The sequence below is a fragment of the Archocentrus centrarchus genome, chromosome 3 (assembly GCF_007364275.1).
Source record: "Archocentrus centrarchus isolate MPI-CPG fArcCen1 chromosome 3, fArcCen1, whole genome shotgun sequence".
NCBI lineage: Eukaryota > Metazoa > Chordata > Actinopteri > Cichliformes > Cichlidae > Archocentrus > Archocentrus centrarchus.
The window spans coordinates 5,899,601-5,925,949 of record NC_044348.1 but is presented as its reverse complement, the minus strand read 5'-3'; the positions used below and the strand labels follow the sequence as shown (position 1 = coordinate 5,925,949).

The 26,349-nt window shown below is 41.0% G+C and overlaps 1 protein-coding gene across 1 annotated transcript in view; it reads left to right on the top strand.

Annotated features, from left to right (window-relative positions):
• The first annotated feature begins 13,503 nt into the window (after positions 1-13,503).
• Positions 13,504-26,349, top strand: part of myo9aa (myosin IXAa) — an 81,305-nt gene continuing 68,459 nt past the window's right edge. The window contains 1 exon segment of the mRNA XM_030718640.1: positions 13,504-14,469. Coding sequence (XP_030574500.1) covers positions 13,585-14,469 — 885 coding nt within the window. The 5' untranslated portion in view covers positions 13,504-13,584.

Here is a 26,349-nt window from a genome sequence, read left to right as displayed (position 1 = left end):
ATGGGATTTAAAAAAACTGCTCAAATAAATGCCTGGGGGCCATTACCAAGATGGGGTGCAAGATGGCAAGACTTGCCTCTAGAGGGACTTATCTTTTCATGTTCTTTTCAAGTTAGACTTGGTATATGTATGTTTCCATACATGGGCCATACAGTTGTTTCAGGCATTTAGTGCTAAGCTGTAGCTATTTTTGTACATAAATTCCTACAATGGTCCCTCTACTTCTCACACTGCTGTTTAAAAACAAAACAAAACAAAAACCCAAAACAAGTCAGCATAAACATTTTTAAAGAACCATTAGACCTAAAAACCAAACAGTTGTTGGTGGTGTGCCTTCCACCAGCTGGCCTATTTTGTGGGGTGGTGTACTTTTCCTTTGTCGCTGGCCAAATCTAGACTGCGGGGTGATATTGATATTTCCAGAGCTAGAATGGAGTCTGAAAGGAAAAACATTTTTCCGCCCCCAGAAACAATAAAATATAAATGTGAGGTCAGACCAAGAACAAGGCCTTGTTTTAGACTCAACATTTTAGCCCAAGGCAAAGTAGTCTCTGCAAAGTAAACACATTTCTTCACCTACACATCCTTAATATGACTGTAATGCCTGGATTATTGAGTATGTAGAAAGTTCCTCAGTAAGACAAAAATAGGAATGTTGTGTCCTCACATTTCTGCAGAAAATCTCTAATTTTGCTTTGCTTCCGTGAAGAGCCCTCCACAGTGCTGGTTACTGAAAACACCAATAAAACATTACTCACGTGTGTTTATTTTTATGGCTATGGCTAACACTGAAGCGGTCAGTTTAGCATCAGGCAGCACACGTGTGTGTCCTGCTATGCTTTTCAGCTTCTGTTCTTTGTTAAGAAACAAGAAAAATCACGTGGTTGGATAAAAGAAATGCTCTCATCTCCAGCAGATTTAGGCCAATGCTCACTTACACCTGCATAACCCAGAGTAAAGGCTCATTCACAATGGAACAGAAGTGGTGGACAAGCTTCCAGGCAGGTGTTTCACTGTCAGCCAACATGGCCAGCTCTCCTGCTGCATCTCAACTCTAGAAACGGCAGAACATTCTCGAGCATGAAACTCAAAACTGATTATCTCATGAATCCTTTTCTCGCTGGACAACTTTACAGTTTTTACTGAATGTTGGTGTATGGCTTTTTAGGGCATCTGTACTTATGTAAGGAATTACATAATAGGCTCTAACAAAGAACATTAGTGGGAAAAATAATAATGTCCTGTTCAGTGTAGAGTTTGCACCCTAATCACACCGGCCCCCACCGTGTGGCGGTCTGCCATTGTCAAAAATATCATGACTGGTTGTGTTGCATTGTGGAAAACTCTCTCCTTTTATAGGTGGTATTAATAATAATAATATTTTTTTTTACTGTGCTAAAACTTGCTTTGTCTCCCTTCCCTCCCTTGCTGCTGGTCTCAAGTGAATGCAAACAGGGTTGAATTGGAATTTATCAAATTTGTATATGAGCTGTGACTTCATTGTTTGCACTCGAAGTGGGTTGAATGTAAAATCTTGAACTGCTTTTCTTCAAACGTCCTTTTGCTATTGCTTGTGTTGCAGTGCGTTTCTTGCTTATAAAGTAACTTGAAAGATCAATATGAAATTAGAAGCAGCTGAAATGGAAATATACTAACAATGGCATGATGGCATTGTTGTGTCGAAGCCCCTTGTGCGACACTTCCTGTCACGCAAAGCCGCTCTCGTTGTCCGGGGAGTGGACACAGGAAGTGGAATTCTCTATGGCGACAACAGAGGAGTGGTGCTGTTTACTCCCACTCTTTGTAGCGTGCTTTCATAGAGGCCCCCAGTGGCATTTTTAATAGTGAGTCTCTGGAGCAGCCTGGAGCAGAACAGGTCCTTTGGTTTGACTGATTATGAGGAAAATTGTCCAGAAAAGTAAATCAAAAAACTTGACATGGTAATTGCTTGTCACCACTGACATAAGAGATTTACTAGTAATGTAAAAGCACCTATAATCTATTTGTAAGAGAATCCATGTTCCTGTTTCTTTCAGCCTGTTTCCCTTTTTATGAGGGTCCATTAAAATAAATCCTCCAGTCATTTACAGGTTTTTGACTTAACCTTGCACTTTGGAACTGTTTTCTTTGAACTTGAAGTTACATTGAAATTTGGAGGGAAGCAGGTTTTGGTTTAATACTTTTTTTTGGGGGGGGGGGGGGGGCAATATTTATAATGTTTAAAACATAATGTGCATAAATAGCCAGTGAAAGGTTATATGTGTGAATGTGCAGAGACTGTAGACGTCAGAGCAATACAGTAGCATACAGTGTATTTTTTTTTTTTTTATATTGTTGTCCTTGGGGCTCCTGTTCTACACTGAATTAATTTCCTTCCTCTGGTTTCTCCCTCCACTCTCTCCAGGCACACTGCTTCAGGGAACAACAATAATAGGTCCTGCATAGCAAAGTGAGGGGTCTTAATTTAGCAAATGCACATGGCACTTCCTCCAGAGTCTTATTTTCAACAGGTGACTTGTCACCTGTTGGTATTCGGCTGGGGTTAATGCGAAGGAAGTTGGCCTTCAGTCGCTGTTAATTATGGCCTGGACAGTGATTCCAGCCTGGGCGTGTTCAAGCACATTTTTGGCATCATTGACTCAGGTGTCTTTGTAACACACACAACTTTAAGGGTTAGGAAACTATATCATGTAAAAGTCTTTTATCTGACCACTGTCAGACTGTCAAACCGCAATTATCAGGCAAAATATTCACCCACAAAAACCCCCAGCTGGCACCACATATGGCTGATACATTCGTCCAGTCGGCCAACCCTATTAAGGGTAACCTGTTCCTCTTGTCTATCACTTTTGTGATTGTGATTTAAACATATAGAATGATATTAAGTGTGGGGTAAAACATAATCATGAGCAAATAGTTGAATTTAACTCGTGCAGGTATTCATTGCCACTTGCAGGATTAAATTTCTCACGCCTAAATTCAACAACCCGCACCCGTAGGAGTCAGTACTGTCAGTAAACTCTCAATTGTAGAAATAAACCATTAGATTAATTTTTAAACTGTGCCAGTAATAAATACCTCCACAGTGTTGTCTTGCCAGATTGGCTGTTAGTATCGCTTTTTAATTTCTCACTCTTCTTCCTTTGTTCTGCTATCGCTCTCACTCTCCCACAGCTAAGATTTCAGGAAACTGACATCCTCTTCTCCCCATATCGCTCTCTGACAGTTCCTGTATAACCTTAATTTTCTTAGTTCACTTTCCGTTTCTCTAAATCGACACCTCTCATTCCTATTTTCCTTCCCCGTTCAAACTGGCTCTCCCAATATTTGCCCGAAGCTCGCGTTCCACACCCGAGCCGCCGCTTCCTGGTCATTAGCAGTTACAGAAATGGAGAGATGTGAGCACAGCGTGCCATAGTTAGTTAAAGGTATGCAAGGCCCTGAAACCATAATGCCGTCAGTGCATAAGAAGCTGAAATTACAGCCTTCTGGCTATATGCATCTGCCAACCCATCAAATTGCAGATTGTCTGGATGATTTGACCTTTGACCTTTTTGGATTAAAAAAAAATGTCATGTTATCCTATTAGAAATTTGCTTTTTCTTATAACAAATTTAGGAATTGTGTAATTGGGGGTCCTAAAAAAATATGTTTTTGTGACGTCACAATGACCTCCGTCTGAGAACCCATCGGCTATTCAGCTGACTTTTCTGGGGTTTCTGCTGTAGCTGACCAACCTGGCCATTGTTTACTTAAGATAAATTTAGGACAGATAATAAAGAAAAAACGAAATTGTTTTGTTAGATGATAGTCAATGAGATTACATTTCAGCAAATGTAATCAACTGCTTATTACCAACGCCTACTTGATTCTGATTGGTCAATAGACGTCGGACTGCGAGCAGACTGTAGATGCAAACCAGAACATGACTGCACAAAAATGTTGTCTGTTGCCTTCAGACTCTTTGTATTCATATGGAGACAGTTTGTAGAGATAAGAGTGACCTTGATCTTTGACCTCTGAACACTAAAATCTGGTCAGTTCATCATTGAGTTGAATAGTTGTTTCAAATCTGGTGACAGGCAACGTTAAATAAACCTGAGGCATAAAAAAAAGTCATTTTCCTACTGACATTCTCTGAATACTTCCTGATAATTTCAGGAGCCGATGTCATTGTCACATCTCTTTAAAATCATCTGAAGATAGAGTCCAGATTCTGGAGCAGTGAGCGGAGGCTACGCATTTGAGCTTCAAGGAATTATGTGCGTGTATTAACTGCAAACACAACAATACCACAAAACCAAAATGTTACAGACGCTGACTACAGTGTTCGGCACTATTTGGGTATATGGAAAACAAGGAATCCAGGATGCAAACATGGTCATTTACCAGTGAGTTAAATACAGGGAGAAGTTACAGTAGGCTAATGTGCCATATCCTCATGTTACAGTCAATTTACCACACAGTCTAGGAAAACTTGACCTCTGTCAACCATTCACTTGTGGGGAGCCTCTTTGGTATGGCCCAAAAATGGTTTGTACACTTTCCAAAGGAAATGCTGTATGTAAGCTGAGTCTACAACTAAAGAAGAGAAAGAAATGCATGAAAATTTCCACAATCCACCAGTAGCTTTATCTTCCTGCTATTTGTTCACGCTACATTCAACCAATTAGATTTAAAATACAACGATTAAACGGTGACAGTTAAGACCTGCTCACACCACGAAGCTGCACACAGAGTAATCTAATTATTCCAGAGACTTGGTGACATAGGGGATACATTGTGGGACTGGCTGGTAAACTGCCATTCATGAGTTAACCACTAATATGCTAAGCAGTGAGAAAATTGGTATCACTTAGTCCCAGCAGCTCCTGAAGCCTCTTTTTTTTTTTTTTTTTTTCCCCTGTTTTCAGGGAAGTTTATTCCCCCTTTCAATACTGGACATCAAGCTAACAGTTTTATAATTACTACATGAACGGATTTTCCATATTATTTTTTGCTGTTAAAGCCGTGTGGCCAACAATCCTCACATTTAAGAAAAATTTCCTTGCGTAATTACCGAATCATCAAAAATATTGTTTTCTAATCAATCACCCATTGAACTATCGTTCTAGTAGACTGCAGTTTTGTTGTAGCCTTTATAGAGTCTGAGTTTGGAGAATTGTAGCTATCTGCTTAAGAAGGTCAAGTCCTCTCTTTGCGAGCTACACTGTTGCCTCCAGGCTGAAGGTGGTGAGCTACGTCTCCTAAGACACTGAAAAGTCAGAGTTTCTACACATTCGATACATTTGGGTGCAAGGAACGTCACTTATAATTATGAGTTTGCTGAACATGCTGGCGCATGCGTGGCATGTCTGCTTCATTCAGCTGACCTTTCTGTTCCTTTTAGACTTTAGCTGAAGCTGCCTGTTCTCCAGTCTGAAGTATTGTCCTTTCACCATAGTGGATGGATCCAAAATGCTGTTAACATCTTAGTCAACTGTTATCAACATATACATTTATTAGCAATGCATAAATAGTAGCTTGGAGATTAGATTTACATATTTTAGTATTTAATCAGCTTTTGATTCAACAGCATTTGGCCTGCACTTAAATATCCCCTTTTAATCTCGTCATTTTTATCACCCATTCACAAACACTCGCACAGGAATGGGAGAACCAACGCTCTGATCAGTGGACAACCTGCCCTACCACCTGCGCCAAAGCTGCCTGGTTTCAAGTCTAAACAAATAAAGCCACTATAGGAGCTGGGCAGACACTGTGGCTTTTTTGTTTACAGGTTGTTTTGACACTGCATGTTGCAGCTGACTTTTCTGCATTCCTGCAACTAGATGCTAAGATTGTAGGGATCATCTCACTGTTCTCAGACTGTTTTTCGTCCCTGGAATTTTTTTTTTTTTTTTTGCAATTCTGATACAGTTTATTCAGAAAACTGGACCATGTCCTTAGCAGCTTTATAACTGATCATTTGACAGCAGACATGAGGGAAATCTCACTGCTGAACAACCCAAATTGCAAACAGCAAAGCTCCCTCATGCCAGGTAATGGTCTCACAGCCCAAATTTTGGCCTGATTTTAAACATTCAGAGATGAATCACGCAGCACCTGCTTGGTGTGTCTTCTTCCTCTGTAGGGTATGTGGAATTTCTTTAATGGAAATACTGAAGACTTTATTTTCTTTTCTTCAGTTGTTAATTTTCAGTAGCTTCTGACAGTCTGTTTTTACAGTTAGTTTTATGACTCTTTGTACTGTCTGTGTTTTATGTGGATTTTCCATCACCTGTAACAGTGAAGGGGGCTGGGCCTGTTGTTGAAGGTTGTGTAGGTCTGTTAAAAACAGGGAAATAATTTTATTTGTGGTATGTAAGCAGCATAACGTAGTCTGGCTCCCTGGAACTTATCTCGGTCTTTGCAGTGCCATAATTGGCATTTTCCTGGGTGTTACAGGTAGTCATTGATAAACTAAAAATGCATTCCCATGTAAGCATGCCCTATTACCCTCTGCTTGAACTCTGCCAGCCATAAGAAACTATGATGTCGAGAAAATCTTTGTTGATAAAACATTCACACCGATTTAAAAAAAAAAAAAAAAAAAATTTAAGGTCAAATACTTGTTAGTTTCTTGCAGCCCAAGTTATGAGCTTAAGATAATGAAGGGCTTGTTGTTAATGTTAAGGCTTTAGCATCCAAATAACATTTCCGATTTACACCATAACAGGAAATTATGTCAGCATCTGCTTTCACATAAGAGTTTTATTGCTACCATATTGATTGGCTGTTTTCCCTTTTAAAGTGATAAAAATCATGTATAAACCTTTACAGAACATTTACAGAAAAATAAATGGTGAGCTTCACATGAATGTAAGGAAGATGAAGGTGTTTAATGACTTTCATAACTCTGGTAAGCCCAGAGATCTGAGTCATGGCTTATAGAAACAGCTGACAAACTGTATGACTGATGCAAACAGTAATAAACTAGCAGTGTAATCCTGGGACCTGTGGATAGTAAACAGAGCAGCTAAAGTTGGCTTTATGAAGCTGTCAAATCCACAAATTAACACTTTGAAACTTGGGAGCGTTCACAGTACAGTGCCAACTCGCACACCTTAGTGCAACACACAAAATCCCAGTTACTGAAGGCTGGATAAAGAGGCACTGCAACATTATAATCCCTGAATACACAATCTAAGCACTGATGTCATACGCCTATTAAACTTTTCAGAAAGATGACTTCACATTGTAGAAAGCTGACCAAACTCAATCCTTCAGTCCTATGTAACAGTGGCAGCTGTTGTATAGTCTGACTCAACATGGTTAAACCTCAGTCAAAGGGAACCGTGGACTAGCCATCTCTCAATGTTCAGATTATGAAAATAAATGCAGAGTGTAATTTTCTTTGAATATCAATATCCACCAAAAATCTGTACGTTTATTTCCACCTCATTTCTTTCATAAATCCCATTTTCAGACCTATAAAAATAATTTGCATTTGTTGGTGGTAACAAACAGGGCTCCAACCAGATGTTTTGAGTTAACTGTCATTAAGAGGCTGTGCCAAATATTAAGAATACACACCTGTGTTTAAAAAAAACCAAATGTTTAAGTTAATCCAGTAAGGAAAGAAGGAACATGATAATAAAACACACTGTTTCTGGTTTTTAGTTATGTTGAGTCTGTGTTTACCCACTGATCCAAGTACGGATAAGTCGCAACACTTCTCTTAACTTTGAACTCTGATAGTATCTGCTTAAGTTTACCTTTAACAAAAGACTGAAGCAGGGATCCCAGGGATTAAAGCTGTGAATCCCACCTTTAATTAATTTGCTGAGTCTTGCAAAAAAAAAAAAATCTCAAGCTGATTCCAGATCAGACTACGTGATTGCAAGTTCTTATCCATGATCACCCGGGTGACGTAACAGATCTGTTTCTGGTTGAATAGGCCGCTGCAGGTTTCGTCCAGCTGCACACCATTTGCTTTGTCACTTCCTTAAGGGCACAAACATTCATACTTATCTAAAATCAGAGCTTTTTAAGTTAGTGTGCAGACACACAGGCGCAGCACTCAGGTGAAATGATATACCAGAAATATTTTTCTTTTTTTTTTTTTTGGCTTACCCTATTTTGCATCCGTTTTTTTCCTTTCACTTCTTTTGCTACTTTGATTTGATTGTTCAAGCACAGCGTGAGTGATGGTGCCGTCAGTGCATGGTATGAATGTCCATCGGTGCTAGATATGTATGTGGAAACAGATAACTTGGTTTAGTTGGGAAAAAAAAAAGGGGCAACAATAGAGATTATGTTAACTCTATTTTCTTAAAAAAATATAGCACATTGAATCTTTCAGAGGTTGTTGTGCTGGACAGATGAATAATGAATGAAACACTGCTTGTGATATGAAGAGTGAAATGAAACAAGTAAATAAAAACATCTCTAATGGTCTCCATTTGTAGTTTATGCAGCCAGCCAACCACCAAAGGCTCCCTACAGTGTAATCTCCCTAAAAATTGATTGTTAATCTGTTTGATAGTCAATGAAATAAATGATTGTTTATTTTCATTTTTTAGCCCTTCTTTCCTTGTGTGGCTTGAGCCATTGTGTGCTTAACCCAGTCATCTGGAGATCTATGAAAAGCAAGATGAAAAAAGAAGGTTTTTCCTGGAGATGTCCATTAGTTGATTGTCTTCATGTGATGATAAACAGTGAAGCAGCCAGCATGGCCCTGTGCTGTCCAGCACTGCCACCACCCTAAATCCCCCCTCCCCTATCCTTTAAGCAGTGTGCTGACCATCTGTTCAAGACGCCCTAACCCAGTGCTCAGAACACACACTGATACACACAAGTCACACAAGCGAGGACACATTACATTCAATTAATACCTGTTTATGGATTCAGCAGTGTGCTGTCAAATTGTGTATTTTATGTAAGATCAAAAGTAGTAATGTGTGTGTTTTTACTGTGTGTGCCAGTATTTGGACTATGGCACAGGTTATATTAAAGTTGCTGAGGTGACAAATGCAGGGTTGGATATGGGGCAACAGGAAATGACCAGGGATGGGTGCAGCATTGTATCATTTCCCTGCTGGAGTCCTTTGTGCTCGTCTCTGTGCACCTACTATATGTGTCCCTTTTCCATTTCCTGTTTTCCAGGGTTTTTTTTTTCTGCCGCGGTCATGGTGCTCATATAATAGTCAGTGAGGAAATTGAAATTTATCTTTAGTAGTCTCCATAGTATTGCTGGGAGACTTCAACGCTCACGTGGGCAATGACAGTGAGACCTGGAGGGGTGTGATTGGGAGGAACGGCCTGCCCGATCTGAACCCGAATGGTGTTTTGTTATTGGACTTCTGTGCAAACCACAGTTTGTCCATAACGAACACCATGTTTGAACATAAGGATGTCCTTAAGTGCACATGGCACCAGGACACCCTAGGTCGCAGGTCGATGATCGATTTTGTAATCGTATCATCAGATCTGTGGCCGTATGTTCTGAATACTCGGGTGAAGAGAGGAGCTGAGCTGTCAACTGATCATCACCTGGTGGTAAGTTGGATCAGGTGACGGGGGAAGATCCTGGACAGACCTGGTGCACCTAAAGGTATTGTGAGGGTGCGCTGGAAACGCCTGGAAGAAGCCCCCAGTCGGGGAGATCTTCATCTCCCACCTCTGGCAGAACTTCGACAGCATTCCGAGGGAGGCTGAGGACATCGAGTCCGAATGGACCATGTTCCGCACCTCCATTGTTGAGGCTGCTGCTCAGAGCTGTGGCTGCAAGGTGGTTGGTGCCTGTCGTGGTGGTAACCACCGAACCAGATGGTGGCCACTGGAGGTGAAGGGAGCCATCAAGCTGAAGAAAGAGTCCTATCGGGCTTGGTTAGCCTGTGGGACTCCGGAGGCAGCTGACTGGTATCGGCAGGCCAAGCGGAATGCAGCTTGGGCAGTGGCCAAAGCAAAAACTCCGGTGTGGGAGGAGTTCGGTGAGGCTATGGAAAAAGACTTCCGGACAGCATCAAAGCGATTCTAGCAAACCGTCAGGCAACTCAGGAGGGGAAAGCAGTGCTCCACTCACATGGTTTATAGTGTGGGTGGGGTGCTGCTGACTTCAACTGAAGCTATAGTCAGACGGTGGAAGGAATACTTCGAGGACCTCCTGAATCTCACTGACACGCCTTCTGTAGTGGAAGCAGAGTCTGGGGACGAGAGAGATGACTTGACCATCACTGGGGGTGAGGTCACTGAGGCAGTTAAACAACTCCTTGGTGGCAGGGCCCCTGGGGTGGACAAGATTCTCCCTGAGTTCCTGAAGGCTCTGGATGTTGTAGGGCTGTCTTGGTTGACACGCCTCTGCAACATCGCGTGGAGATCTGGGGCAGTGCCACTGGATTGGCAGACCGGGGTGGTGGTCCCCATCTTTAAGAAGAGAGACCGGAGGGTGTGCTCCAACTTTCGGGGAATCACACTCCTCAGCCTCCCCGGTAAGGTCTATGCTGGAAAGGAGGGTCCGTCTGTTAGTCGAATCTGGGATCCAGGAGGAACAATGCGGTTTTCGTCCTGGTCACGGAACACTGGACCAGCTCTTTATCCTCAAGGATATTTGAGTGGGCGTGGGAGTTTGCCCAACCAGTCTACATCTGCTTTGTGGACTTGGAGAAGGCATTCGACCGTGTCCCTCGGGGTATCCTGTGGGAGGTCCTGCGGGAGTATGGGGTGTCTGGCCCGTTGTTGCGGGCCATTCAGTCTCTGTACAACCGCAGTGAGAACTTGGTCCATATAGTTAGTAATAAGTCGGATTCGTTTCCTGTGGGTGTTGGACGCTGTCAGGGCTGCCCTTTGTCACGATTTTCTAGGCGTAGCCAGGTGGCGGAAGGCTTCTTCCTTGGTGGCCTCAGAGTCACATCTCTGCTCTTTGCAGATGATGCGGTCCTGTTGGCTTCATCAGGGGGTGGCCTCCAGCTCGCAGTGGAACGGTTCGCAGCCGAGTGTGAAGTGGCTGGCATGAGAATCAGCACCTCTAAGTCTGAAGCCGTGGTCCTCAGCTGGAAAAGGGTGAAGTGCCATCTCCGGCTCAGGAACGAGTTCTTGCCCCAAGTGGAGGAGTTCAAGTATCTCGGGGTCTTGTTCACGAGTGATGGGAGAAGGGAGCGGGAGATCAACCGACGGATCGGGGCTGCTTCTGCAGTGATGCGGATGCTTCACCGGTCTGTCGTGGTGAAGAGGGAGCTTAGTGTAAAAGCGAAGCTCTCGATTTACTGGATGATCTACGTTCCTACCCTCACCTATGGTCACGAGCTTTGGGTAGTGACCAAAAGAATAAGATTGCAAATACAAGCGGCAGAAATTAGTTTACTTCGAAGGGTGGCTGGCCTCTCCCTTAGAGATAGGGTGAGGAGTGCAGCCATCCTGAAGCGGCTCAGAGTAGAGCCGCTGCTCCTCCACATCGAAAGGAGCCAGTTGAGGTGGCTCGGGCATCTGATTAGTATGCCTCCTGGCCGCCTCCTGGGTGCGGTGTTCCGGGCATGTCGCACCGGGAGGAGGCCCCGTGGTAGACCCCAGGACACGCTGTGGAGATTATATCTCTTGGCTGGCCTGGGAACCCCTTGGGGTCCCTCCGGATGAGCTGGAGGAGGTGGCTGGGGAAAGGGAAGCCTGGGCTTCTCTGCTTAGGCTCCTGCCCCCACGACCCAGCCCCAGATAAAGCAGAAGAGAATGGATGGATGGATGGATCTTTAGTATCACAATGCTCTTTTAAAAAACAAAAAAAAAAAATTGTATCAAACTAAAACAATTCCACTAAGGACAAAGGGTTGTAACAGATATGTCATAAAATATATTAATATAAATTCAAGTTATTTACACATTGCAAAATATTTCACTGTTCCATCTGATCAAAAATAAGTTAATGTTTGCAGAATAAAAGACTGAAAAATAAGTCTCGCTATTATTCACAGGTTTGTTGGGCAGTGCACTTCCTTCCCCAGTACAGCTTAGTGTAGTTTGCATAATAGTATAGTGTGTATAGTTGGTACCCCCATTGTTTGTATTCTATTTATTGTGCGTATTAAGCTGCTGGATGCCTTAATTTCCTTTGGGATCAATAAAGTATCTATCTACTGTGTTTACCTAATGTACACTGTGTGGCTACAGTACATCAAGAGTTCCATTCCGTTACACATAGATCTTCTGCTCCGATTCTTGAAAAGATGCAGGATGCCCAATGTTTCCTTAACATAAAGTGATGTGCATTATATGTGAACCCTTTTGAAAGCTTAACCCATTCAGATTCAGTAAGTTTCATGCCTTAAACCTTCCTAAAAACAGCTGCAGGGAAGGGTGCGTGTTTGTGGTGTTTTTGTGTTTGTTTGTTTTTTTGGATTTGCAGGTTGTAGTTAGAGGCCTTTTGTTGGTGACACACAATTTAGATTCTTTTTTCCAAGTCTATACTACCTATATTATAAATTTGGACAGATTTATGATACATGAATATCCTTGGGCTATAGAATTTCAAACGTGTATATCACCCATTTTATTACCCAACATTCTATAAATAAACTGAATTATGAATTAATATCAGCTCATGTAATGCATAAAACATTTCAGTGTGATGACACACAAGACTTTGTCAGGGTTGGATGAATGGTGCAGTGAAGCTTCAGATGTGGTCAGTACTTGTTTTGGCAGAAATATAAAACCCAAAAAGTCTTTCTCTTTCTTAAGTTTCAGTCTCATCAGCATTTTAAGCAACAATATTTGATATTTGCCAAGTAATACTGAGGTTTATTTTCTGTAAGCCTGTATAAATGTCTAAAGTTTGCTCGCAGTGCTCTGCTGTTCTCTCTGTGGCCTCTGCTCACCCTATGATGTCCCTCTGCTGTGTATTACAGCGTGAACTTGTGAATGGCGTGATTGTGTATAGAGTAAAGAGGATGGCAGCTGCTGGCGAGAGCTTATGTGTGTATGCTCAGCAGTGTGGATGTGTGCTAATGGTAATCCTGTCCATCCTGATGGCTTGTCCTTTATGAGTATACATGTCAGGCTCCAGGAAAATAATTTGGTCCCTTGGCAGATTACATAATAGCACATGGTCTTTGTGTCATAATCTGCCAGATTTTGGAATCTGGCAGAATTCAGAGGATTGCATTGAAATGCTTGGTCTTACATCACTAGATTTTTGGAGGTTCATTTCAGTTTCAGCCCAAAGAAGTTATTCAGTTAAGAGGTTCTCAAAGATTTCACGACTGTGTCAACACAAACGAAAGCTGCACACTTAACACTTTTCGTACTGTTCATTTTTGTAGTGATGGTTTGATAATTGTCAAGCCAAACCACTTTGACTTTTGTGATCAATAAGTAACTTTTAGAACAGCTCATTGGATGTGAGTAGCTATTGATTACAAAAAAATTGGCTGATCAGTCTTTCATGAAAAAATTATTAGTTACATCCCAGCAGTTGACTTTTTTGATTAACCTAGGGATATCTTTTGTCATCTTTCTCTTTTGCAGTGGGAATGTCTTGAATTGGTGGCCCCTCTAACCCACTTAAGGACATGCCAGTGCCAGGCTGCTGCTAATGGGAACTCCTGTTCCACCATGAGTGCTCGTGATGGCGTTGGTGGTGTTGGTGGCGTGGGCACCTTGGGTCGACGGCAGCGCTTTGAGAACTCAGAGTTCACCGTGCGCATCTACCCAGGCGACCTGGCAGAGGGCACAATCTACTGCCCGATCAGTGCCCGCAAGACCACCACTGCTGCTGAAGCCATTGAACGTGTCATTGAACGGCTTAAGTTGGATCGCACCAAGTGTTATGTTCTGGCCGAGGTGAAAGAATTTGGAGGTGAAGAATGGATTCTGAACCCCAACGACTGTCCCGTGCAGAGGATGATGCTGTGGCCCCGTGTCGCACTAGAGCATCGGTCGCTGTCAGGTGGAGAGGATTACCGCTTCCTTCTAAGGCAGAAGAACCTGGATGGCTCAATTCACTATGGAGGCAGCCTTCAGATGTGGCTGCAGGTCACAGACGTGCGCAGGCGCATGATGGAGCGTGGACTGCTGCCACAGCCTGAATCTCAGGGTGACCATGCAGATTTATGCTGCCTGCCAGAGCTCAATGAGCGCACGCTGCTGGACAACCTGCGCTCACGCTTCCGCCAGGAAAAGATCTATACTTATGTTGGAAGCATCCTCATTGTCATTAACCCCTTCAAATTCCTGCCCATCTACAACCCCAAGTATGTGAAGATGTATGATAATCATACATTGGGAGATTTGGAGCCACATATTTATGCCGTGGCAGATGTGGCTTACCACGCCATGCTGCAGAGACAAAGGAATCAGTGCATCGTTATATCGGGGGAGAGCGGCTCTGGGAAGACACAAAGCACAAACTTCCTGATTCATCATCTGACTGCACTTAGTCAGAAGGGTTTTGCTAGTGGAGTGGAGCAGATCATCTTGGGAGCAGGGCCAGTATTGGAGGTAAGCAAAAAACACAGTCACTCTGGGTTTCAGGCATGCAATGAATACATAAAGGGAAGCATGATGTCACCCATTGGTTTAACTCCAAGTATCAAGTTAAGCATTTTAGCTTTTGGGTTTTTGGGAGTTTTCAAAACAAGTTATCACAAGCAAGGAGTGGATCTGATTGACCAACCTTAATTTTTTGCTCGTACACTTGCAACTTTTCTATCCCAAGCTAGTCACACCATAAAGCATACCCTGCTTTATTATCTGTTTTACTCTGTGGGACCACTACATGGGAATTTTGTAATAATGAACATCATTTTGTCTTCAGTAATATTTAAAACTTGCAATTGCGACCATACTCTCCTCAGGAAAGTGCTTACTGAGGTCATAGATCAAGTGAGGACTGTTTTCTCATACACTTCTATGCACACTTCTTTTTTGCAACCAGAGGAGTCGCCTCCCTGCTGCCCATTAGAAAGAATGAAGATTTAAAGCAAAAACATGCACACTGGCTTCATAGACTGCACAGGTGAAATTGCTGTGTGTGAATGTGCACCACTTTTAATTGAGATGTATGCTCGAGTCTAGACACTTGACTTTGAGGGACACCTAAATTACAAAACTGGTAACTTGAGACTTGACTCCTGGGAGGATAAGACTTCACTTTTAGACTTCAAGGCAAAAACACAATTTCTGATTATGCAAAGTCCTAAAACAAAAAGAAAAAAAAAAAACAGCTTGAAGTGTGTTATTAAAAACCTCTTTTGTATATAAAACATTGGCTCCAGACCTCAGCTCTCCAGTTTGTGTTTGTTAGTTCTGCATTTTAAATTGACGCTCAGAGATTCTCTTGTCCTTAAACTAAGGACTTGTGAAAATAACTTAACTTAACATGACTTTTATTTGCCTAAAAACCTTTAACAGTTCTGGCCTGGTCCACTGTGTGTGTTAGCTGAAGCTGAGAGGAAACGTCTGTAGATATTCTAATTTCCAATTTTTAAAATTTTTTTTTTTAAATTCTGTTTTCCTGTTTATTTTTGCTTCCATAACATGATTTGAAGTGAATGTGAGTTTCTTTGAGTTTTTTAACATCAGTTACACAACACTGTTTAGCTACAACTGTCTCGGGTTGTGTCGGCCCTCACACAGAGCTTTGTTTCAATTTTGGTCCAGCTGGGTGCAGATTATATAGTGCACAGAGGAGCTCTATCTGTAAACGGTCAGTAGCCTATCAGTGCTGCAGTGATAGTTTCTGATTTTTATTTATTTATTTATTTTTACTAGCACAGTGGAAACATTGTCTCAAGGCAGACATTGTAGAGGCCTAGCCAAAGGTACTGAAGGACACTGGTTGTTTCTGTGTCACTCAAGACATTCTGCTCTTGTTCTTTTTCTTCTTCAGGAATCTGCCACTTGAATACATGCCAGTCAATAATCTTTGACAACTTCACAACTGCACATTGTATCCACATTCGTCAACATCATTTAAATTACTGAAAAGTTGTGTAACACCCTTCAAATGTATGTGCTGCGTTGCCAGTCGAAAAGGCAAGTAAAGTTGACATCCTGTCAGGTGTGTTGCTATATTTAATGAGGGGTTGTATTAGTCACTGTCACATCAGCTGATCAGCTGCTGTTTACACTTACAGTGAAGAGGGCAGAGCTTCCAGAAGCTCTTGCATGTTGTAGTATTTCTTTATCAGGGTATAACCAACTACACCGTATGACTGAAAATACTATGATAGGGTATAATAGATTATGACCTCTCTCGCTGACGGGTCATAAAAACAAGAAAATGCAAATATTTTAGAAATCTGTGGAAAAACTTGTTTAAAACTAAAAAAAAGACTGAATTCACATTTCTATACTCAAATTTGAGCCAGCACACCAGATTAACATTCAACTACTAAAATATAATTTTAAGGAATGCAAGTTACTGAGTGTAAGTTGGCATCTTAATCAAAAAAATAATGTGCTTTGCTATTTTTTCTGCTTTTTTTTGTAAAACAGTACATTTTAAAATTCATGGATAACAACAATAATTAGATTTTAGCATTAAAAACACTAGGCCTGCAGTACTCTTTCCAAATTCTTCACTCTGTATTTAGTGGTGGCTCAAAGAAAATTTTATTATTTTTATTGGTGACCGTTAACCCTACAACACTAATGTGAGATTTTTAACACTTTCAGATGGGTGAAAATCACCTGATGTTAATGTTCTGATGAATACAAAAATCAAAAGAATTGAGAGTTGTTATGAATTTTTTGCAAAAACATAGTGAGATTGGCCCACCCGGTGAGGAGGAGATGGGATTCATACAGACACACATACATGCATATGCTACGGTTATTATAGTAGGACAATTAAAGAGCTTGCACATACTGGTGGATTAACCGTTACAGAAACATAAAGGATTTTGGTAATTACCAATACTGTTAATTTTGGGGCAGCTGTGACATAAACCTTATGTTGGGTGGTAGTCTAATAAATTTGTAAAACACATTTGTAAAACATTTGTAAAAAAGTACATATGTTTCAAAAATCCATCCTCACATGATGATTTGTTTCCATCAGCATCAAATCCATATCAGACTGACAGTGGTAGATTAAAGCCAACTTCAAAGGTTACTAGCAAGACAACAAATCATGCAACAAGTAGCTCTACACCACAATTCATTACCCTGGGTTGAAGTGAGGCACTTCCAAAGAATGCCATTCATTTGTGTGACTCTGGGGTTAATGTGTAAGCACGGTGAGTTAATCCTCAACGCGGCAACGTGAGTGAATAGTTTCAAGTGCAGAGGAGCAGCCTTTAATTGTTTGCACAGTAAGATTGCATATCTGCCCACTGGTGATTAATGCCGAGACTGTAGGTGCGGTGCTACTGCGAAGAGATGGAAGAACGGAAGGGAGGAACATCAACCAAAGTGACCTCAAAGGGATAATTTGTTTCATTTCTTTTAAGTTTTTCTTTCAGGAAAGTAGAAACGCAGTAGTAGGAATGATGACTGCTAGTGTGATCTATTCAGGGGATTTTCTTCATTTGTGTGTTCTCTCCATCACATGACTTTTTTTTTTTTTTTTTTTTTTTATGTAAAGAAAATCCAGTGCTCATGTTAGAGTATTAACCTCTGTTGGTGTTAATGTTCTATCAGCTTAATGTAAAGAGCTTTGAATGTAAACCTGACTTTTACCTCAGCACAGGCTGTTGGTTTGGTGGCCATCAGTCCATTTGTGGTTCTTCAGGAGTAACATTGCATCTGGTCCTCGTCTCTGCTTGAAGCTGCATTTTTGGGTATTTGTTGCACACCTAAACTCGTGATTTTCTTTCAGCTTCTTGACAAACATTTTCTTCACAGTCCCAAATAGCTGATAGATAACTTACAGTTTTAGGTAATCTGTTTAGCACATTTAAACAGTCTTCAAGTCTTGACACACAGCAGCCTCTTTTGGAGCATCTATTTTGAGGCATTAACCTAAATTAACTTCATGTGTAGACTTACCAATAAAATCTGATTTAAAAACCTTTTAAAACATTTGCTGCCCTTTACCTCCAAATAAGGTTTTAAACCCCCCCCCCCCCCCCAATCCTGGAAGTTATCCTTCTGCTACCACAGTCTTTGTGGTGACTGAATTTTTCCACAGACCTCAGTTCAGGATTCTTTGAGTGCCAAATGTCTCCGTTCTAATGTTTCTGGTTTAAGCTGCTATGGCGGGAAATCCAGTTTTCTATGTCAAGTATTGTGCTCCTTGGGTAATCAGAATTTTTGTCTTAAGAAACATCAAACAAGCAAAGTCAAGTGTTTTCTTTTTTTTGTTTTTGTTTTTGTTTTTTTTGTTTTTTAAATGATTTGAGAAAAAAAAAAAGAATTACAGTTTTTTTTTTTTTTCTTTAAACCTGTTAGGTTGTGTTTGGGACCACATGTGTTGATATTATGGTGGATTAGGACATAATGTGATATGAAAAATATAGTAAGCCTTACTAACACACCAGGTTTACACTCTGTTACCACCAAGAAAAAAGGGTTTAGTGATGAGCGAATTTAATTTCTATTATTGCCTTCTTTAGTAGTGGTGACTTTGAGTTTCATTTACTTTCATTTAGTCTAAAAACAGTAATTTTCCCCTCCCACTTCAGTAGTGGTTGGGCCAGGTCATTATTTAGAAATGACTCATTTCAAAGACCAGGACAGTGCTGAGACATCACCCTATTGTAAACAATACTATACAAGGCAAAGCACAGATATTTTCTACTGACTGTCAAAGGACAAACCCAGCCTGAGGCCTGAAGTGCAGAGAGAGCTCGTGATGGAGGATATCACTTACAAAGGGGTTCAGTCTGGAAATCAGCCAGCAGCTGCGGTTATGTGTTAAGATCATGCCAAGCACTGTCGCTCAAGTGTTTCAATTAATAAAACTCAGAAGGAGATGAAAACATGCTCTGTGAGGACACGTTGTTGCCAGTTAGATAAACACAGTTTGTGTTTTGGTTCAACATATATAACATTTAAAATGAAGGCAGGCTGAGCTATGACAGCTTTCAAATTTCACTTAGACATTGAAGGAGAATAAATGGATTTTACTTGCCGTTCCTTCAACGGTTTGGACTTCACTTGACCCCAGAGCCTGGAGATGAATACAAGCATGCATGAAACAGGACAAATGCTTCACCCAGTGTTGATTTTGTGCTTATCTGCTGTCTGTCATTCCTGACGTTGTTTTACCTTCTTCCGTCATGACTAAGTTGACATTAAGCCTTAAATTCCAGTATAGTTGCACATTGAAATAGTTTGGCATGCCTTTATCTTCGTTTGTCTGCATAGTGGCGCTGTTTATGGTATGGAAGAAGTTTTGACCTGTTTTTACAAGTATTGCATAATTTGAACTAGGCTCATTTACACTTTGGAGTAGGGGGTGAACTACGGCTGTCACTATGTCAAATCATCGTTAGTGTGGCCAAAAGATTTTACAATAATGTCAGCAAAATTAACGGACAGTAACAGTTGATTGTGTCTTATCTGTGTTTGACTCTCTTTTTAATTACCTCCAGAATCCAAGAGTAGGGAGGTGGAAAGAAACTAACAGAACAATTTTCCGATATTTATGAATTGGGCAATGCTGTTTATACACACATGTATGCAGTATGTTTAGAGCAACACTAACAAGTGGTGCCGGGCACAACAAACCCCGCCCCCAGCTGACGTTTTAGCAGATTTGAACATTGTGTCTCACAAACTTGTCACACTCCAAACATTGAATCACTGAGATAACACATGGGTCCTATTGTCCATGCCCATAATTTTCTTTTGACCTTTACATTGAGGTCAAGGTCGCCGAGATTCAAAGTTGTCCAAGATTTTTAGAAGATGCATCTATGGTGTGAATTTGAACATCCTAGGTGACATTGTTCTTGAATTATGAGTTTCACAAGATTTTCAGAAAAACTTGACCCCTGACCTTGACTCAATTAAGGCAAAAATTTAGTCAGGCGATCTAGGAGGTCACTGGCCAGCTTTCGTGCAAATTTGGTATGAATCGGAGTGGTGGTTTTGCTGTAATATTGTTAACAAACAGACAAACACAACATAAATAATACCCCGTTTTTATCCCGCGGGGTAAAAAGGATGAAGACGAAGAACCCCCGCACAGTTAATAACTGAAAAAACTGACATCAGTGACAGGCTCGTATCCACTGGAGTCAGAATTCCCTTTACTTTTGCTTTTCTATGATACAGTATTTGTCATAATTGTATTTTAATACAAGTGGTGGGATAAACGAGCCTACAGATGAAGAACACTGACATTAGATGCATAGCTATGGATGACTGACGGCTATGAAGGTGCAGCATCATATTAAAGTCCATTTGCTCTGCTGGTTCTCTGTTTGCTCAGCTGTACTCATCAGTAATGATAGGTTAGTGCAGAAAACTGAGGTCACTGAGTGCTACGTAAGAGTTTTAGCTCTCCCCTCGTGTTAGCTCTTGTGTCCAATGAATCCTCGGTAGTTGGAAGATGGATTTTTCAGTATATTTTCTTTATTATTCTTACTTTATTTGCATATTCATTGTACTGGCTTATACTGGTGGTCAAAAGCTATCTAAAGTTTAACCACCAAATCTAGATCCTTTGAATCCAGATGTAAGCCTGTCAGGCCTTTTGGGTTTTCAGTTGACATTTAAGAGTGATTGAAAGCATGGTTGGGGAATGAATGTCCTTAAGTAGGTGTGAAAATATCAGATGGGCTTTGGATGTTATTGTTGTAAAGACTATTGTCATGTCTTCTCCCTTACTATTTCCACATATTCCAGCTCTGTCTTGTCCTCTTAAGAATGGATTTCTAAAAAAAAATCTGAAGGGTAACTGTGCTGTGTTTAGGATTTGGATTTGTGATCAGTCATTTCATGATACGGATACAAGGCAGCAGTGCTGTTTCAGAAAGTAAATGGCTGTAAGAACAAAGGAGTCACAGTTACTTGGCTTGCACTTGAACAAAGTGACAGCTTAATATGAGCTCAGCTGTCTGCTGTTCTCCCCCTGGGTCAAGAGGGAGATGCACAGCCAGAGAGGGCGGCTTATCAGCTTTCCGAGACCAAGGAGATGTCACAGGGCATCGCTGCAGGAACACAGCTAATGGCATGTATGTTAGTCAAGTGCTTCGGGGGCACTTTAAGGCACCTGAGCTGCAGGGCACTGCTTTGCCAGACCTCACTGGACAAGCGAGTGCTGGAGCTCCCGTTACGGTCCTCCGTGTTCCCGGCCAAAAGAAATCGTGAGTCATCCCAGGTCAGCAGGTTTAACTGCTCCTTTACCGCTACCTCAGTACACTTCTGCACTCACATATTTAATGCAATCTTCCTGGAGCCCCCACTAATACTGAATAGATTAGTATGTATGACAGCTTCTCCCAAACTGGGCGGGGTTGAGTGAGATTTACTGTGCCCTGAAAATGTTGTTTTTTTTCAGACTGGGGTGGGGGGACAAAAAAAAAAAAGCAAGATGAGAGAGATGGGAATGATTGAGCACCATTCATGTGCAATGTCCCGCAGTTAAGTATAAAGTTACACTGCTGTGTGTTTTATTCAGGTTAAACGAGGGTCAGCAGTGTAATACTGGTTACTTTGAATGCTTGCTCAGTTTGACTGGCCTATAGGCTGCATTCCTGGTTGAGTAACATGCACGGTGCAAGTGTAAAGTGCTTTTCAACCGTTACTAATTGGACTTTAGTTGAAGTTGTCAAAAAGTAAGTTTGCAAACTGATAATGGTAGAATCATGTTCACAAGCTTTTAACGTGTTTTCTATTATTTTCTACTGTATTAACTCAAATATAAAGAGCCACAGTTTTGACCTCCTGTTTGGGCTCGCCTCTGTCTTACTGCAGCTTCTGTTTGTCAGTGTGATCTGTGATTCAGAGCCCTGATCCTCAGGTTTACATTTCACATTCAAAGACTAATGGGCATCTGCTGCAGCACTTCAGACTAAAAAATGTAAACCTTTCAGTATTTGTATGTTGTCTCAGTGTATCCACTATGGAAAAGTCAGAATTTTTAGCTGTAATTTTTGTTTAAAAAGTTTTACATAGTTCAGCTCAGACTGCAGTCCAGCTGCAGCCCGGCCCCTTGCCTCCAAATTCCACTCTTGATTAACTGTATTTAACACCAAGTTAATGCCATTCTTCTAAGAATATTTTGTGAGAACTACAAAACATCATATTACAAGAAATTCCAATGGGTTTTCAATATGGTTTAGAAGTGTTTTTGTGCATTTTTCTCAGTGTGTAGGGTGACTGCATATTTGCAGTCATCTGAAAGCAAAATCCTTTTCTGTCATCATTTAAGACCTTGTTCTTTTAACTTCCAGCAAGAGCATGTGACTCTGCTCAGTGACTCTGTTGTCTTTGATTGCGTGTATGAAATAATAAAGGTAGACAGATTACCTGTATTACTTAATACGATACGTTTCTTATCTCATCCGGAGGATCACGCCCTTCCTCTGCGCTCTGTGATCCTCATAATTGTCATCTCATAAAAACATATCTCAGGAAACATCTCATGTCTAAGTTACTGAGTTAAAATTCACATCTCATAATTTAAGAAGATGAAGCCATTAGTGGGCTTTAGTGGCCTTTTTAAGTTGAAATGTAATATTGTGGAAAAGGGGGTGATGTTGTCACGAGGTAGTAAATAAATGAAATTTAGGTAACTATTTGCCCACTTACTTTTTCTTGTCAGTATTCAGTATTGTATTGTAGTTTTTATGTAATTTTGAATAATATCTGAAATTTCTGAATTTTAATTAAGACTTTTTTTTTGAGCAGTGGATAATCCAGGAAATCTGTTTTTCTTTGGCCACCAACTCCTCCTACTCAATCCAGAGTTGAGCAACCAAACTTTCTACACAGGTACCAGTCAAAAGTCTGGACACAATGTCCAAATTTTTGACTGGTACTCTACATCTTCAGCCCCTGATGGTTCTTATCTATATCAGATATTATGACTCCAACATGAACAATTAGTTTTCAGTAAATTCATCTCAACTTTATAGGGTTTACGTTGACTGAAAATAGTGACTTACGCTATATTCTGTCTATTTTGGAGGTTTGTGTTTATAAACTGTTACTTTACCTAGTTGTGTGCAGTGAAATTTTAACATATGAAGCAGAAACCGCAGACTTTGTTACAGCCGAGTTTTTGCTCAGCAGAAAGATGAATGCCAACATCTCCAGCTGTTACATTTCACTTTGTGTTTATCTCACCGTCCTGGTGCCAAGCTCCTATTTTTCCCTGAAACTGTATACACCAGGACTGCTACTAGTGGCCGGGATAAGAGGGAGTACATACTGTTCCTGCTTTGTCAACTCGTGTGCACAAAAAGATATTGCTTCTCTCTCTGGCTGTAGCAGCCTGACGTCTGAGGTTGCAAAGAGGTTTGGTGAAGGTACATCAGTCACAAAGAGCACAGTGATTTGTGAGTTCTTAGTGAAGTGTTGTGCCACAACAAAATAAAAGTTGATATATTTAGAGCTGCCGATTGTTATCAAAGTGCAGATGTATATCTGTACTAGATTATGAATAATAAACTAGATTTTTGTTTTGTTTTAGAGCATCTGTAGTGTTGTCCACTATCACGCCTTCTCTCTCATTATACTTTTTGGCCCATCTAGTCACTCACCAGCAGCAGATGTCTGCAGCAGCCCAACAAAGTGCCTGTTTGTGTCCCACACAGCCTCTTTATTTATGCTGTGGTTTGCCAGAGTTTGCAGGTGCTTCATCACACACACACACACACACACACACACACACACACACACACACACACACACACACACACACACACACACACACACACACACCACAGTCAGCACCTGCTATCAGATTGTCCAGCTGTTCTGCTGTCCCGACCACACCTGCATCAGCGTGCCACACGTGCATAAATAATAAATATAGGTGGACAGAAAAAGCTTTATTCTGTTTGACGTCATAGTAACTAGGGATGCGCCGATCCGATATTCAGTATCGGTATCGGTCCGATACTGGCCTAAATTACTGGATCGAATATCGGAAAGAAATAAAAAAATGTAATCCGATACATTAAATAACGTTTCGCTCACATTAGCTGCATTACAGTGCTCAGTCGTCTTCTTCTTCTTGTGGGTTTGCGATTGACCAAACCAGCTTAGAGCTGCATTACCGCCACCTACTGGAATGGAGTGGGGGATCAGGAGTTAGAAAACAACCCCCTCAGATCCTCCGTCGCTGCGACGGATTCCCTTTGACACTGAGCGATCATCGCTGACATGTTTTTCCGCCTCCACCGCTCTCGGCCTTGTTTGTGTGTTGTGCTCGCTGTGCTAAGAATCAGCTGTTATTTTTTTCTGTACTTCAGCTTCCGGACATACTGCTAGCGAGCGCAGCTATTAGCACTAGTGACCGTCCGGTACCGGAAGAACCCCTTCCCCGTCAAAAATATTTTTGATACTTTAATCCCTGATTTGTGACTAAATATAGACCTGCAGTAGAAACGTATTTAGGAGAATGCTTGTAAATATAAAGCATTACAAGATGGCGCTCACGCAGCCCCTAGTTTTTCACGTGAACACTGATGATGCAACAGCAGCAGTCAGCTGATTTATGTGCAGTCTGTCTGCACAAGCGCAAAGAGGCGGAGCCGGTGAGCTCTGATGGAGCAGAAGGAAATGTTTTTCTAGTGTCCAAAAGAAGCCTTTTCGTCCCTGTAACCTCCATTAAACCTTTACTGGGAAACAGCTGGAGGTCCTTCATCAACCACCTGATCAGTAAGTGAAGAAAAGAGAACTCTGTAGCTGCTCCATCCACCCTGTTTGTTTCACACGGAAAAACTGCAGTACAGAAGTTAAAATATGCAGATGAACTGTTAATATGAAAAAAAGTATTTCTTATCCAGTTACTTGGGTAATCAATATAAATAGAATACACAATTGCTAAAATAATCGATAGTTGCAGCCCTACTGAAATTTGCAACATGCCATAAGCATCACCTTCTCACACAGAAGCAACAGGATTCAGGTGATAGTCATTGTTGTAAGTAAAGTTTATTTATATAGCATTTTTCACAGACAGAAAAGCACTGTACAATAATTAAAACACAATATCACCCCCCCACCCCCAGAAAACACTATGTTAAAAACATAATAACATTACCATATTAAAAGAAAAATAATACAAATAAAGTCAGAAACCAGAAAGCCTGGTTAAACAGAAAAGTTTTCAACTATTTTTTAAATGATGCCACAGAGTCAGCTAAATGGTGCTGGAGTGGTAAACAGTTCCAGAGCTTCGGTGCCACTGCCTAAAAAGCTCTGTTCACTCTGGTCCTTAGTCTTGTATGTGGGACAACTAAAAGACTTTGATTTTGTTGTGTGAGAGACTGTTGACTTATTTAAAAAAAAAATTTTTTTAATGTTTTTAAATGCCTGGATCAATTTTAAATATCATTTATATCGGTATCGGCCGATATCCAAATGTAAAATATCGGTATCGGACATAAAAAAGTGGTATCGTGCCATCCCTAATAGTAACAACTGCCAAATACAGTCAGTCTGTATGTTGGAGTCTTCAATGGTTGTTTGGATAATAGAAGACTTTAGGAAATGGTGATGATGTGCATTTGCAGATTTGAGAATTTAGTAAAAACTGATTTAAAATTGATTTTGTTTCTTCTGGTTCACGTAGATAACAAATAAAGTTTAGGAGATACGATCTGTGTCCTTCTTTATGTTGCTGTAAATTTGTTGGTCTGTAGCCACCTAGATATTGTTTATTCAAGTCATACCCCCATATCAAATCTTCCCATACCTTCCTAATTACAAAAGTAGATTCTGAGACACCACCTGTTTCACTCTATTATCAGTGAGATCTGTTACATAAAGCCTGAGAACCCACCCTCCACTCCTCACTTGAGTTATGTAAATCCTCACCGGTGACCGCTCTGCTGCAGGATTCTCGTGGTTTGTGGTCATCTTGCTTCCCACATGTCCAGATGTGGTGTACCGAAACTTGGTTTGGAAAAGCGCACACATCTGGAATGCAGCAGAAAACTTGAGGGATGTCACCCCGGAGCAAGTCAGTCATGGACGGATTGTGCTGGCCAGACACGTGCAGCACTGTATATGTTCTGGTATTTTATCTTGGTTTATAGGTGCCAAACTCCAATGTCATTTTTTTTTCTCTAAATAGCCAGAGGTCACCTCTTTTGGCTCAGATACAAAAGAACATGAAAATTTAAGTGAAGCTAAGACTTGACTTTTGTGTCCATAATAACTTATCATTGCAGGAAATGCAGAGGGAAGTGATCATCTTCCTTATTCTTGGTCCCTGTCTTCCTATCTTGGCCCAGAACTACAGTAGCGGTCTGT